The 16,826-nt window shown below is 33.8% G+C and overlaps 2 protein-coding genes across 6 annotated transcripts in view; one reads left to right on the top strand and one right to left on the bottom strand.

Annotated features, from left to right (window-relative positions):
• Positions 67-16,826, top strand: part of LOC105162709 (putative disease resistance RPP13-like protein 1) — a 28,741-nt gene continuing 11,981 nt past the window's right edge. The window contains exons 1-4 of one of the 5 annotated variants that reach the window (XM_011080804.2): positions 67-192; positions 351-436; positions 949-2,771; positions 2,889-3,247. In XM_011080804.2, coding sequence (XP_011079106.1) covers positions 150-192; positions 351-436; positions 949-2,771; positions 2,889-2,922 — 1,986 coding nt within the window. In that variant the 5' untranslated portion in view covers positions 67-149 and the 3' untranslated portion in view covers positions 2,923-3,247. Of the gene's footprint in view, positions 193-350; positions 437-948; positions 2,783-2,882; positions 3,248-16,826 lie in introns of those variants that run through there. The other 4 variants (XM_011080803.2, XM_011080806.2, XM_011080805.2 and 1 more) reach the window with 4 other exon arrangements.
• LOC105162796 (putative disease resistance RPP13-like protein 1) lies at positions 5,376-9,708 on the bottom strand. The gene is made up of 3 exons (XM_020693944.1): positions 6,817-9,708; positions 6,644-6,708; positions 5,376-5,866 (listed from the first exon to the last, which is right to left on the bottom strand). The coding sequence occupies exon 1, from the start codon at positions 9,587-9,589 to the stop codon at positions 6,851-6,853; it is 2,739 nt and encodes a 912-aa protein (XP_020549603.1). The 5' UTR covers positions 9,590-9,708; the 3' UTR covers positions 5,376-5,866; positions 6,644-6,708; positions 6,817-6,850.

Genomic DNA, 16,826 nt, shown 5'->3' with positions numbered 1-16,826 from the left:
CCGGCCCACTTACTGGTTTGACCCACTACCTATTTATATCTCTTCTTCCCTCATTCACTAAAAGCCCTACTCTCTCTCTTACTATTCAGCCGTGTGTTTCTCTCTTTTCCTTTCACCTCGAAATCTCTAATCTTCCTCAATCCCCTTCAATGGATGATAAATTGCCGGAAGATCGATCCACTCCTTTCAGTGGTTAAATTTCTTTTCTCTATGCCCGCATTATATTATTGTGAATATCTATATCCTGATTGTTATAATTACAGAATTCTGATGTTTAATGTTTTCCGAATTAAACTGTCGGAAGATGGAAAGCAAAGCTTGATGAATAATGACCTCCAATCTTGTTACAGGATCAATTCATTCCCATCCAGAATTGAGCAGCCAGGCTACTAGAGGCAATACATGTGCAAGTTTTCAATATGACGAGAATCAGAAGGTATGAATTTTGAGTTATTCTTTGTTAAGAATAATAATCAAGGCTTGAATAGTTTCTTAACTGAAAATATTTTAGATATCTGATCATGTTAAAATGTTTGGAAAAAATATGGGGTTGAAAGGACGATTTTATTCTTGTCTATAAACAAGAATTAGCTGTAACACCAATCATTAAGTGAAACCTAAAAACAATTCACGATGTTCTTGGAAAGAGTTCTTATTAACCTGTGGTCAACATGATCAGTATGAGTAGTATTGCTTATATTCTTTTCCTTTCTCATTTTCTGAAACAGATATGGTCATTAGCACTAGTTTATTTTAATAGACCTGCATGTTATTATTTTAACTCAAAGGTCACACTGGCTGACTATACTTGATGAATAATATACTAAATTTCAGCCAATGTCTCTCTTTACAAGCTGGTCCTTTTCCAATTATGTTGTTTCAGAATTTTTGGACTTGTGTCATCACAAAGTTGTATAATCAGCTTCTTTACACTAATTTGCATGACAGAGTCTTTGCTTGGCTTCAAGGCAAAGCACCATTACTGAAGAAGTTAATGCAGATTCCCTCGAAAGGTATTCGTTTGAACTAGAGGAGAAAATAAGGGATAAAGATGTTTCTGCAGGCCATTCTTATGTAGGAGCAAAAGAAGATGAAGGGAAAGCAAAGGAAATTAGGCGTGAGGCAAAGTTGGAAGTATCTACAGACGTGGTATTGCGTAATGAAAAGTACTTGAAAGATTTCATTTTGTTTTGCTCAATATTTCCATCTGATTATGAATTCACTAAGGATATGTTAGTTTGGCAATGGATAGCTGAAGGTTTGATAAATTTGGGAGAAGATGAAATAATGGAAGGAGAATCTATCCGGTGCTTTGACACTTTGTTGAAGTTGGGTTACATTATGCCAGCTGGATATAATCATCGCATTGACCAAATGAAGTATAGAGTTGGTGAAGAAAAGGTGAATGCTTTCATTCAAAAGCAACAGTACTTAGAACCTAAGTTTCAGAAATATTTGGACACTGAAGAGATCACTGATTCGCTCAAAGTTGACCGCTTGTCTTTGGCCTTTAAGGAAATTGATTGCATTAATTTTTGGACTAGCAAACATTGTGGCCAACTGAAGATGCTGAGTATTCATCGCTGTTATGGGTCTAAAATGAAAAATCTTCTACCATCCGATCTTTTCTTGAAGTTGCAGGCCTTAAAGATTTTAAATTTGAGTCACACAGACATAATGGCACTACCAAGTTCTGTTGAAAATTTGAAGGCATTGCAATGTCTTGACATGTATGCGACACCAATTATGGGTTTGCCTGAGTCCATGCGTTGCCTTAGCAATTTGCGGACTTTAAACCTCGATGGTTGTTTGAGCCTCAGGACATTGCCCAAATGCACGAGTATGTTGATTAACCTGCGGCATTTGGTTCTTGATGTTGTGGGCCAGTTGCAGTCGATGCCTGCAGGGATTGGAAAATTATCCAAACTACGCACACTAAGGGCATTTTTGGTCGGAGAGGATGAAGGTAGTCGCATAGGAGAGCTGAAGGACATGAACAAGCTGAAAGGATCACTTCTTATATCAAATCTTGAGAATGTTTCAACCAAGGAAGAGGCTGCAGAGGCTTACCTTTGTAACAAACAGGACCTTAAAAAGATCGAATTGCAGTGGAGTGATCTTCAAGATAACAAGAACCCAGATGAAGAGGAAATCTTGGAGTCTCTTCAACCCCCTCTCGGAATCGAGGAGTTGAAAATATTCTTCTACAGTGGTGGAGTGCTTCCTTCTTGGATATCTAATCCATCATTCACTGAGGTGGTTAGTATAACCCTTTACAAGTGCAGATATTGCGATACCCTACCGCCGCTTGGGGAATTGCCAGCTCTGAAATTCCTCTCTATCCTTGAAATGAATGAGGTCGTAGAAATCAACAGTCTCTTCTGTCGCAGGAATCAAATTACTAATCAGCATCGTCATGTCGCATTTCCTAAGCTCGAAAAACTATCATTTGATTCGATGGCCAAACTAGAAAAATGGACAGGGGTCGTGAATGGGGACTTCCCTTATCTCCGTCACCTCATTATAGCACATTGTGGAGAACTGGTTGTTCTTCCGTTTCTTTCACATCTGAACTCCCTTTTGCATGTGGAAATAATTAACTGCCCACAACTCTCATGTTTGCCTGAAGGTGGATTGCCTCCCACACTTGAACTTTTGATGATTAAAGATTGTCCAAAGCTAAAAGAGAGGTGTTGTAACGACCAATGCGACGATTGGCCTAAGGTTGCTCGTATTCCTGCATTTTATATCAACAATCAGAAGGTTTCTGTGTAAGTGTAAGTTGGTGTTCTTGATTTCTTTATCATTCAGAGTTCTAACTTGTCATTGTAATTTCTTTATCATTCAGAGTTTCAACTTGTCATTGTAATTGATCTCTCTAGTTGCAGAGATTCAGCAGAGATTAGCGAGATGATTGCGTAGGTGCAGTTGCAGAGATTCAGCAGAGATGAAGAATCTTAGTGCAACCTCCACTCCTATGCTACAGAGTAATTTCTCTGCCCAACATAAACGAAAGATATGAATTTTCCGGTGGTTCGTCGGAGCAAAAATAGTGAAGGAATTACGGTAATTAGTATATAATAAATCCTCCGCAGTTCCCTCCTCATCACTGTAAATATTCTTGGGAAAATGGAGTTGCGGCTCAACAGATTCTTGACTGATTGTTGACGTTGTAATTTCTATATTTGGTTATCCCACAGATTTTCAGGCTACAATTTTTTGCGTCCCAAACCATATTGGATTCTGGCCAATATCTAAATAAGATACTGTGCAAATTTTTGTTCCGACTTGATTCAGTAAAAAATGAATTAATTATATGATATATATAATATATTTATTTTATGATTGATCTATAATTTAAAAAGATAATTAATAATATAGATATATTTGTTTTTTAATCGATTTGAATATTATATGATTGAGGTATAATTTAAAAAGATAATCAATAATATAGATATATTTGTTTTTTTATCGATTTGATTCAGTCAAATTTAATTGGAAAAATAATTTTTCACGGGTTTAATTCAATTTACCCCTTATAATATTAAAAAGAAACAAGTTACTCCATATAAAAAAAATAATAATTTGCCCTCCTGAATTTTTTAAAATAATTTACTTCTCTGTTACAGAGGGTAAATTGCAATTCTTCCCATTTTTCATCAAATCAACTTTAAATTAATTATATATTAAGTGTATAATTTAGAAAAAAAAAAATTCACCAATTCTATCACAATTATTCTGTAATTGATTGATTGATCAAACTTAATTTGGAAGAAAATTCATTATAGAATTGAATAATTTTATATTTTTGGTCCTCCAGCTAGCTAGGAATAGCTTAACGATTTTCCTAAGCAAAGGGCAAAATTTTAGGATTAAACCTTTCAAAATGTATGAAATGATTAGATAAATGATTAAATGGCTCCAACGAACAAATTCCATAAAGATGTCAAGGTGCAATGAAATAATGTACAAAATATAGAAAGGATTCCAGGTTCAAAGATAGGATGAATAGCAATTTATCCTCGTGTGATATTAAAAATGAGCAAATTCCTCCCTTATAAAAAATAAATAGTAATTTACTCCATGTGCTTTAAAAAATAAAGCAATTAGGGAGGTAAATTGCTTTATTTTTTAAAATATAGGGGGTAGATTGTTACATTTTAAAAAACACAGGAGGATAAATTACTATTTTAGTTTTTATAAAGGAGTTGTTTGCTTATTTTCCATAGCACGGGTAAGTAGATTGTAATTTACCCTTCAAAGATATAATGTTGCGGTCATTAGCGAAATGGCTGCAACCAACAAAACACTGAAAAAGAAGTCCAAATTCAAGAAAACAACGCAACACACAACATAATCTAAGCCCTTCATCAGTGCAACAATAATTAATTCAATAGGAATTAATCGGACTTGATAGGAACCTAACAACAGTTTTTAATTCTCAAACAAAATCCAAATAGATTCTCAATAATTTTCAGGGTAAATTACAATTACCTCTTTGGAGGTTTGACATAAATACGAATATCCCCTCGTTACTTAAAAAATTGTCAATACCCTCCTGATTTACCGTCGAACAATTAATCCAATTCCCAAATGTAAATTATGTAAATAATTGGGGTCTCAAAATTAATTACAAATCTAAGCCCCGAAAAGGTCCAATCTATTAGGCCCAAGGTCTTCAGGTAGTAAGCCCATCAATAAGCCCAATATTCAATCTGGGCTGGCTTAAAACATAGTCTAGGTTGGTCAATGAACACCCGGCAATTATAGCCGAATAATATCGAACAATTCGAGGCCTTGAAAGTAGCCCAAAAGAATTGTCCTTATGGTGAACTGACCAAAATATCCTTATACATTAAAAATTATAATTTTATTTATTTTTTTAATTTTTTTATGATTAAGTGGATAAATCTTTTATAATTTTTAAAATTTTTTAATCCATACCATTCGATTTTTTCATAAGCTTTTAATTTACAGTAAGGACATAGTTGATAATTTCATACCTTCATCCAATGATTACATAATATCATCAAACATCAGGAAGTATTTGTAATTTTTCAAACAACAAGAAGATGTCCGTAATTATACCAACACCAATTTACTGAATCATTGCACTAAAAAAGAATCATAATGTACTACACAAGAAGGGCAAATCAGTTTAGCAAGAATTTATTCTATTTGCTCCTGTCTATAAGTTATTCATCATAAAATTTAGCTTTACTCTATTTGGGAGGAAAAGTACAGGCATTTATGAAGGCAGTCTAGCATCACTCCAGCATCTCTTTCAACCCTTCCGAATTAACAGCTTTATGGTTTACATTTCCAACAGAAATGCTTCAGCACATGCACATGTACTATGAACCTAATGTCTCATTTGGATTCTCATGTTATAGGTAAAGTTGCACCAACTGAGAATGTTGAGTTTTGAAACAGTTCATTATATGTTGTTGTCATACAAATTGCCTTAAACATAAACATCAAAATGCATTCCTATCCTTAATACTGTGAGACAAAATAACTCACAAATCCAGTTTGCAAGTAAATGTGACATATCATAGACAGCCAAAACGATCATCCAGATGTTCCCATACCAAGACATCTCCTAAGAACCTCGCTTTTTTCCAAAACACAAAAAACAGCAAAAGGAGATGCCCCAAATTCGCCGATTAATCTCCAGAACCATATATTCTACAGTAGGGCAAACTCTAGCACAAAAGAAGGAAAAACGGACAAACTCATAAGGCAATATTGACAGCATGTGCAATAGGGTTAGAGCCAAGGGGGTGGTATGGACACCTTCAGCTTCATCTTCATCTCCTTCATCATCATCATCATCATCTTCATCCTCAACCAAAGGCTCCTCGTGCTGCAAGCAATAACTGAATCAATAAACTAATAAAATATCAAACATTGTTTTTTCCTTTTTTAAATAGCATGAAGCAGTATTTTTCTCTTGCACGGGGGCAATGAGTAGTTATTATGCACATGTGGACAATCATAGCCATTGTGTTACTCTTCCTCCTCCTTTCTATCACTACCTCACCCCAAAAGGGGTAGAAAGTACTATAACAATGGAAGTGCTAATACATTCATGAATCATGACTGAGCTGCTTGTTCCTTGAAAATATTGAACACACAAATTCTAAAAGTCAATACATGCTCTACAAGTTTCAATGGGTAGAACTCCAAATTTATTTGCTTTCCCTATTTTAAACCTGAAACAGTGTTTAATTGACAATAATACAGCCCCTCTATTGATCATTTACCAGCCCAAACCCAACATTAAAAAACAATACTAGGCCATTTCCTCTATATTCAATGAAAAAGTTGAACTAAACTAATTTATTTTTTCCTTTCCTACCTTTTACCAAACTCACATCTAGCTTTTCTATCTGAAACGATGAAACACACAGAAATCCCAAATGAGAAAGATAAGAAACTCAAAAACCCACAGAAACTTCCAACGAAGCTCATCTATACGATCTTCCTTATATATCCAGCTTCTCATAAGAACAGAAAAATAAAAATTTGAACCAAAAAACCCGAGTAAATTATGCAGAACTCCAGAACAACATTCAACCTTGCATCAACAATAGTTTCTGTGTGTGTGTGAGCGAGCGAGAGAGAGAGAGAGAGAGATTACATCAATCTTCTGTTGCTCGAGATGAGCGGCCAACAACTCTTCTTGTGATTGAGTCATTATTGGTTCTAGGTGGAGGAGGAGAGAGAGTGAGAGAGAGAGAGAGAGAGAGAGAGAGAGAGAGACCACAAAACCGTAGAGGGAGAAACGGAAAGGTATTAACGACTACAAGTTACCGTAAAAGCGGTTCTGCTGTAAGAAAACACTGTATCATGGTACGGCCTGAAGGCTTCCACAGTCACTGATGCTTGAATATGGCAAAAGGGATAGGAGTTTATGTGGCAAACTTATCAGATTAGGACAACCATGAATTGTAAAAGTGTTTAGGCAAGGCATGGCATCGTTGCTCACATTTCTCCAATGCAATAAGGCTGACATATCATGAATTTGAAACGACTCTAGCGAAGGGAACGTTGCAGCATTGCATGTACCATAAAAGTTATGATCAACATACTTCAAAGACGGCAAGTCTGAGATTGCAAAGTATTTGAGGAAGGGAAGTTGCCCGAGAGATGGAAGGTTGTCGCAATATTTCAGCCCTTGCAAGTGGATACTTGTAAATTTACGCCACGGTTGGCTCAACCAATCCGGATAAATAACGCCACAATAGTTTTGAATGACCAGCTCTTTTACATTTTCATGAGGTTGAAGATTTGCTAAGACTTCAGCTTGTTCGTTCTTTCTACGGTCCAGAAGTTGTGGATCTAGTCCGCTCCTCAATTTTCTCCATTGAAGTTCAAGTCTATCCAAACATGTCTTCATGCCTAACTTGGCTTCCACGGCATCCTTTAAATCTAAGACGTGCTCAATATTCTTTATGCAAAGTGATCCCCTGAGGCCATTCATAGTCTTGAGTTCCCCAATGCCGTTTCCCTCTTTTCTACCTACAATATATGCAGAAAGAGTTTGGAGATTAGTTAAACTTCCGACTTGCAGTGGCATGGACTGAAGCTGGCCTTGTACATCAAAATGGAGATGCCGTAAGTTGGCCAGGTTCTTCATATCCGTTGGCAAATCACGAAGTTGAGAGCAATTCGTAAGCTTTAACGTCTGTAAGGCTGCAAGCCGACACATGGATTCAGGCAGATGAGAAATGGGATTTCCAGAGAGGTTAAGGTATCGGAGGTATTCCAGTTTATCAACAGAATTTGGAAGTTCAGCAATACCAATATTACTCAAACCTAACACCCTTAGAGATTGCAAATGTTGAAAAAGTTCAGGATGGAGTTCTCCTCTGCTAGAAACATTATTACTCATCAGTAAGAAAGTCCTTAGCCTCTCATTCTTTAGAGAGGCCTTTAACTCTATCTGCTGACTGCTGTCATGAAGCAAAGACAAATGACAAGCATTACCAAATAAGGGATAACAATTTGACAAGTTGTACTCTGTGCGGAAGCATATATCTTTGGAGACAACTCGAGCCATGTCATGAATAAGGCCGTGCATTTTGTATATTGTCTTGTTGGAAGGATTCTTATACTGTTGAAAGAAGGATCTCGAGTATAGATCATGAAAGTAGTCGGCACCCAAATCTTCCAATCTCCTTGCACCTACCGGTTGAATGAATCCCTCTGCCATCCATAAGAGTACAAGCTCCTCCACCTCAAACTCATGATTTTGAGGGAATATGGAACAGTAAGCGAAACATTGTCGCAAATGTGCAGGAAGGTGTACATAGCTCAGCATCAAAACTGGGAACACATTTTCGGTTTGCGGCATGTCCCACAACTCACTCTCCAATATGGAATGCCATTCCTCCTCAGTGGACTTACAACGCAAAACACATCCAAGTGTCACGGCAACCAGAGGCAAGCCTTTACATTTCTTTGCAATTTGTCTGCTGATCGGTTCCAAATTCTGATTCGTCTGCATACTAGCAAGCGTTCTTTGTTCAATCAACTTCCAGCAATCATCATCAGACAAATTCTCCAATTTGTATGCTTTAGAACAACTCACTATCGATGAAACTTTAGTACTTCTCGTAGTCACGATAATCTTGCTCCCTTTAGAGCCAACTCTAAAAAGTGAAGAGAGAACATCCCAATCAGCATGGCTCTCACTCCAGTAATCATCTAAAACCACCAAAAACTTTCTTGAGGACAATACATCACGAAGCATGGCTTGAAGGGAGATCAAATCCGACAGATTGCAAGCACAAAGAGTAGCAGATTCAACTACGGACTTGGCAATTCTAACCATATCAAAGTCCATAGATATAGAAATCCATATTCGCCTCCCAAAAACACCGCGAACCCTTTCATCATCATAAACGAGTCGGGCAAGAGTCGTCTTGCCAATTCCACCCATCCCCACTATAGGCATTAAAGAGAAATCACCCCCCTCACATTTCTCACTAAGCCAGTCAACAATGTGCTCTCTATCACGCTCCCTCCCAACCACAGTTTTATCATCTACAAATAACACTGTCGAACACAAACTATTGAATCTTGGAGGAGCAAATTTATAAGGATCAAGTTTCAATTTTTCAATCATAACTAGACCTTCCATTTCTTTTGCAAGTTCCTCAAGCTTCTCCTGCATTTTGCATATCTTATTTGGAAGTTTCAGTTCATTAAAGGAAGAAAGAACCATGGAGAAAATCTGATTTTCTTGACGGGCATTAACCGAGCAATAGCTGGAGAGATGTAGGGAGACATGGTCCAAAAGAGCATCAGCATCATAAGCTAGCTTCCTCATATCTTCGAACCAAATCTGCCACGCCTTACTCCCATTGAACAGCCTTAAAGAACTGCCCTCCATATGCTCCAAGAGTTCTTGTATTTTCAAATATGTTCTCTGCAGCTTGCGTAGCTCATCCTCAACGCCCCATATTACGCCTATTTCTCTCCAGGCAACGGATCCAAAACTCGCCAATCTCTCTAATGCAAATTGCAGGAAAGCTGATCCAAACCCAGTTTTGAAGCCTGACACAAAAGAGGAGTCACCCATTCTTGAGGTGCCTGGAAACCAAGTCGCCGATAGCAATCACAAGCAGCAAATGCACGGTCAACTCTTTCTCCCTCCAATCTTTTGCTGGGAAGAAGAGTCTTGGTCTCTACCATACATTCTTTTACTCCCCCCGACCTACCAGTCTTTCGTTGTCGGATACGAATATATATATATAATTTAAATATGCGTCTACAAAATATGATTTGAATACCCTGGTGATGTTTCGAACACGTTTAGCATCTATTTTTTAAAAAAATTACTGTGTTTGGATTTACATTTTAGCCCATTTTTTATATGAGCCAAAATAATGTCAATGTTCGGTTTTGACTTTTACACCTTGATTGGGTAGAAAAATACAAATTTATAGACCTATAGCCCAATTGTACAAATCTGTAAAATCTGTCTGCAGAAGCTATTTTTTTAAAAACACAAATATGTAAAATTGTATATCTCCTCTCTCAATTTTTAATTATTATTTAATAAAAATTAATAAGCTCCACACCAAAGTAAATGAGATATAGTGAATTTTTCTAAATTATCTATATAATATGTATTATATATTATTTAATATATATACTATATGTTAAATCTAAGCAATAATTATATATAAGAAATAATTTTTAACTTACAAAAAGATATTTAATATATTTACTATCAATGCTACTGAGTAAAAATATTAAAAAAAATTCTACCTCAATAAATTACATAGTCTTGTGTACTGAGAATAATACACCAGTACTATAAACAAAATTCATATTTTTCATTACTTCAATTATCAATTATAATTAATCAATTCGAATATAAAGTCTAAAATATGTATTTTCAACACATTACTATACTTCAATTTACTATATATTAATTACAATTTTTTTCAACTTACACTATTTAAATATTTTGTACTCAAAATTTTTAATACTTCTGTGAAATATTTGAGAAATTTGAAAATTGAGTACAATATTCCAATAATACATACTTAATTAAAAATATTTATTATTCGAATTTTATATATTATATTTTCTCAGTCCAAATATAAAGTGTAATAAAATCATTTTGGAGACAATACTACAGTGCATTTAATTATTTATTAAATTTATAATTATTATTTAAAATGTAAAAAAAAACCTTAACAAAGAAAATTACTCAATATAAATATATATACTATATTTCACTAACAAACAAAATACTATATACATACACAGTTATATTAACAAATATATATAAAAAAAGACATGATTTGATAATTTTTGTCCTATATATCCCAACATCAAACATACAACACTTATTTTAAACTATTTTATATTACATCAAAATACAAATCCATACATACCATCTATCTCAAACACATATTTATTTATCTCTATTTTTCTCTCTCTATCTCCAAAACACCAAAACAAAACATCTAAATTACAAATCCAAACACTATGTAAGAGTTTTAGGTGTGTCTTTAAAAAAAAATGATTAAATAAAAAAAAAATTAGTTCACTTCTTTCAAACAAAATTTTTTTTATTTGGATGATTAGAAATTTTTGTACTCACTTTCATGTATTTAGTAGGTTATTTTTTCAGTCAAAATTCATTGAATTTATTGATATTAATAAAAAAATTAAATAAAAATCGATATTTATCATCAATTGACTTATTATTGACGTATTACAGATCAAATAAATATTTTTTTGTGACTAAACTACCCTTATAACAGTGAAAATATACCATGTGTATTAGCGTATGAAGATGTATAAGGGTAGTTTGGTCATAAAATATTTATTTGACTTATAATAAATTAATAAAAAATAAATATGATCTTTTTAATCAATTTTTTTTTATTAATATTGATGCGTTCAAAAAATGTATAGGTCCAATTGATATGAATTATGCTCAAAGCTTGGGTCGAAGCGAATGTCAATTTTGAAGGAGGGACTTGCAAAATGGCGTTAGCACTCCGACTCCCTAGTTAGTATCGAATTTAGGAGAAAAATAATTGTAAGAAATAAGATGTAATGAGAAATAGAGTTAGCAATTTCGTGAGAGAATCATGCTAAGTGTGCAATTCGAATGCTAAAGTAAGAATAGGGAGTGATTTTCTAGATTCTGGAGAAAGTCTCCGTAGAGGAATTGAAGGTGTCTCTATTAGTGGACTGAAGGTGTCCTTGTCGTGGGGCTGAAGGGGTCCCTGTTGGAGGACTGAGGTGTTCCTGTTGGAAGGTGGAAGGTGTATCTGTTGGAGAGCTAAAAGTATGCCTGCCAGAGAGTCAAAAATATCCCGTTGGTGGACACAATGTGTCCCTGTTGAGGGGCTTGAAATGAGAAATTAAAATAAAAATAAGAATTTCGTGAATAAAATATGTCAAAAGCACGAGTTGAGAGTTGCGGCGAAATAGGAAGAGAGTTTCCAACTTCTTGAACGGTCTGTCTGTTGTGGGATGTTGCCTGTATTTATAGAAAAGGAGCCCCTCTCGCAGGAACTCTATAGTGAGCTACATGTCCAAGAAAAAAGGGCGGAAATTCGAGAATAAGGCACGATCCTATCTCCTCTTTGACTTGAGCAGTACGTCTTTGGTTGGAGGAGGACTCTCACTATGTGAGGACTCTTATTCTGCAAGGAGTTCAACTTCTTGAGGGCGCCTTTCTTCTACTAAGGCTGGGCTTGGAAGGCAGGGTTAAGGTTCGGCACACCTCCTTCTTGGGCCGAACTAGGCTTCCCTCTTAGGCTGAGCTTGATGTACTGGTCGTCCCTCTTGGGCTGAATGAGAGGGTGATGTCTTCAACCTCCTTCCTTTGCCAATTTATTTTTTGGGGGCACCCGTCAAGGTTGCCCGCCTGTCTATTTTCTAGGGGGTACCAGCCAAGGTTGCCCGCCTGTTTGTTTTTTGGGGTGCACCTGTCAAGGCCGACTATCAAGTGTTCTTAGGCCTCTCATGATGTGGGCCTCTCATGACTTCGGCCTTCTAAGATGATATGGACCTCTTGTTTCTTTCTCTTTTTGGATCGATTGGGCCTATTTAGGTCAATTTATTTTTATACACATCAAATATCATTAATTCATTATATTTTGACTTACAAAAGGATTTATTTGTTAAACAAAATATAAAATTTAGAGATGTTAGATCTAATTTTTCAAATCATGGAAGGTCTACATGTGGTAACACAAAATTTCAAAAGAGAATAGTATAATTATCCCTTATATATTTACATAAACATTAATGCATATTTATAAACATTATATATATGTGTATATGTATAAATATAGGAATCGTTGCTCTCGTTTGAATTTACAAATAGAGTATTTCTGTGGGAGGTTTAGGTGTAGTTTTTTAAGATGGAAGGAGTGAAATGTAATAATACTATTTCATACGGGCTCCATGTGTAATTAATCATATTTCACATGACATGATAGTCATTATGATGATGATAATAATAATAATTCACCAGCTTCATTTACTTGGCAGGATTGGCGACTCAATCCTTGACAATCGAGTGTTCACTCTGTTTTTTTTATCAGAAGTATCGCGATCAATTCATTATTGCTGATGATATAATCCAGCTTGTAATATCTGGCATTGCAGTTAATAAGGCCTAATTTAAATGTTGAAGTTGAGATTTCATTACTCTAAAATCATGAATTTGATTCCTAATAACATGTAAGATATTATTTTATATTAAAAATATTTGATATTAATAATAAAAATAATTTATTACTTTTATTTTTTAAAAAAATATATATAATATTGCAAGTTGGCCCAAGAATTGAAATTGGGATTCAAATTTTCCACCCCAAGTTGCCCACGTTAAGCCCCGCCAATATTACATAATTGTCCCTATTTGTGGATAAAATATTAGAAAATATAGGATAAATGGTATAAAACCCTCTTATATTTTTAAAATTTAGTTAAAAACTCCTTGTATTAAAAAAATAGGCAATAAACTCTCTGAATTTTTTATTGCATACTCTCCCCTTCCGTTAAGTAAGCCCTAACGATGTTAACTTTTTGTTGAATTGTCCGTTATACCATTCTTATAACAATCGTTGACCTTCAATTTAAAAATATGAACGGTTCAGATTTTAAATAATTTAAAATATATTTATATATATAACTGTAGACGGTGATGGTTACCGCCTACGTGGGAGGCGAAACCATTGACGCATATACTGGGCGACGGCGAGGTTTCCCGCCAAAGGGGGCAACCTTGCGCACCCCTTCCCTGGTCGCCCCCTTCTGCAAAGGGCAACCCCGCCCTCGCCCTCGCCAAATCCGAGGCCATGTCACCCCATAACTTTGACTGCCATTCAAAGAGAAGGGCAACCTCTATTGCCCAAAGAAAAAGGACGACCTCCGTTGCCAGCAGCCGTTGTCGGCGACGGAGAAGAAGGTAAAAACAAAATTTAAAAGTAAAGTAAAAATAATTTAAATTTTTTCAAATTTTAAATATTAAATAAATTTAATATTTAATTTAAAATATTATTTATAATAAATAATATAATTTACAATAATTGATATTAATTTTTTTTTGATATTTTGATATCTAATTAGTATTATTTATAAATAAATAAAATGTATTTAAATTAATAATAATTTAATTGAGTTAATAATATATAATTTTTATAAGTGACTTTTATATTTCATATAAAATTTTAATTTGAAAAGTGAATTTTAGTATATAAATTTGTATTGTGTTTAAATTTCAAAATTCTAATTTTTAAGATTTATATACTTTTCAGGTGATTTTACGTTAAATTAATATATTTTATAAATAAATATAATTTATTGTAATATATTGGACTCAATAAATAATTTACTGCTGAGGGCCTTGTAATTTCTTTCTCTTTCTTTAGTTATATAAAAAGTTTGATTTGGCATAAAAGGGATAGAGGCTACCTGTGAGTTCTCTTATTTATCTTTCTGCATTTGTTACCTTCATTCTTGCTTCTGTTATGTTCAGCCTAATGCAAGGCTAAATTGCTGTTGCTGAATATTTCAATTATAACGGACATAGCATGCCTATATATATATATATATAGTATTTTCCATTACTGATGAAGATAACGAGAAATTGAAAGAACATAAAGATAAGACATTCTCGATCGTCGATTTGAATTATGGGTATGAACAAGGTCGGTCTTACCATCACTGTCCGATTTTGCTGTTCTTTGGCGTTGTTTTTGGGCTTTAGTGTGGTATCTTCTGACCAAAATTCATACCTATTAGTTTAAATTGATGTAAAAGGTTCCCAATTTAGTCTTTTCTTATATTATTCGATTCTCTTTATATTTGTCATAATAAAAAATATTCTTTTGTTGAATTCCAACTGCATGGTCGGTTTTCTCTACCGCCTACATGGTCGGATTTATTTTATTTATTTTTATGCGTTCTGTCTACATGGTCGGTTCTTCATACTGTCGTATGGTCGAATTTTTAATTTTTTTTTTTGAGTTTTTTGATCCTCCATGACCTTCGGTCATGGCTATATGGTATCAGAGTCATGTTGTTGAAGTTGTATTGAATAATTCAACAGTACTTTATTTCTCTGCTTAATATGCAGTATTTATTTAATAATAATAGTAGTCAAGTAAAGAATGCTAAGAAAGAGAAGTATGAACTCCCAAAAAATTTAGATCAACTAAATAAATGGATAATTCCTAAAGAAAATCCTAGATTAATTTACAATTTTGAAAGATTTGATTTTTGGAAAACTAAACAGGTGGTAAAAACTACTGAAGAATCTATTGCTTTTGATAATGAAGAAAAAGTAATAAAACTTTTGGATGCCATGGATATAAGGCATTACCATGAAGAATATAAATTTCTACATATTGGTCTTGTTCAAATAGTCTTTAAGCCTCTAACACTAGAAGGTTTACCAGAAAGCTTTCTAGCTGCCCTAAGAGATGCCAGGAATTTAGATTGGAAGAAATCTATAATAGAAATAATACAATCTAGTCTGGCTCATGGGCCAGTATTTTTTAATGTTTACCCAAATCTACAATTATCAATGTTTGATTTGAATATATTCGATGCATTAACATTGAATGTAAAACCCCATGGATATAATTATGTACCTGGGTCAGAATTAACATGTATATATTATGGAATATACTATAAACTTCTCCAGATACTTAATCTTAATTGTAAGACACAAGATAATAAAATTCTTGAACAAACAGTATTTTTTTAAACAAATTTACAGAATTGAAGAACTAATACTAGGAGACAAATAAATGGAGCGAAGTAGTGTTTCCAGAACATTGGATAATTGAAAAGGAGGTCCCCATTGGAAGTAATACTGAGAGTATGTATACAAATATTCTACAAAATCCAGAAGAAAATGTCATAATAGATTTTGTTAATCAGTCAAAATATTTAAGAAGCAGCTCTTCAAGATATTCTAATATGTCTTATATATCACCAATAGAGGTAATAACCCCATCCAGAGCATCCACATCCCAAATCAGAGAAGAAATATATTTAAATAACTCAAATTATGATAAGGTCGACGAAATAAAAATACAACCAAATAATATTGTTAAAGGTATCTATAAGGATCCTAAACTAAATAAAGAATTAACTTCATAAACAAATTTTTGTTTATAAACGAATACACCTGACATAATTGCCTATGAAACAGAAATTTCATTTAAAAATTATACAAACATAATTGATTTTAGTCCTGGATCCCTGGCTAGAAAAGAAATTAAGGGAGAATTTTTTGAAAAAAAGATGAGAATCGTTTAGAAAATGATTTTTTTAAAATTTCCCACCTGAGAAACAAAATAAAATTTTGAATGAATTCTATAAGGAATTATCCATATGGAGTAAGAAAGTTACCATTGTTCCTTGTTTTATAACCAAATATTTAAAATAATATTTAAATGTATTAAAGAGAAAATATTTTTTAGAGAATAGAAAAATCCTAAATAACGTCTTTCCCCCTCAACAGCCTTTCAAAATGAACTCAAATGAAATAAAAATTAATTTAAAAGCATTTTCTAAATTAATTGAAGATGATACTTTAATAGTTACAATAACATAAATAAATGAGTTATTGAAAAAGCAAAATCATGGCAATTTATACTTAAATATTATTGGAGAACAACTCATGGAATAAAATAATAAGATTGATAAGAGACCCTCAATTGGCAAAGAGAAATCAACTCAAATAGGGCATCGATTGAAGAAACGAGAGGAGAAATTATTGTGAGACCCTCAATTCAACCACCCTCAAATATTATAGGTTTTAATTT

Source organism: Sesamum indicum, linkage group LG5, assembly GCF_000512975.1.
Source record: "Sesamum indicum cultivar Zhongzhi No. 13 linkage group LG5, S_indicum_v1.0, whole genome shotgun sequence".
Lineage (NCBI taxonomy): Eukaryota > Viridiplantae > Streptophyta > Magnoliopsida > Lamiales > Pedaliaceae > Sesamum > Sesamum indicum.
The sequence above is the reverse complement of the archived record's forward strand: the minus strand, read 5'-3'. Positions and strand labels throughout refer to the sequence as shown.

Excerpts from the sequence above, each read along its gene's own strand:
- LOC105162796 (XM_020693944.1), bottom strand. The coding sequence starts at position 9,589 with ATGGGTGACTCCTCTTTTGTGTCAGGCTTCAAAACTGGGTTTGGATCA.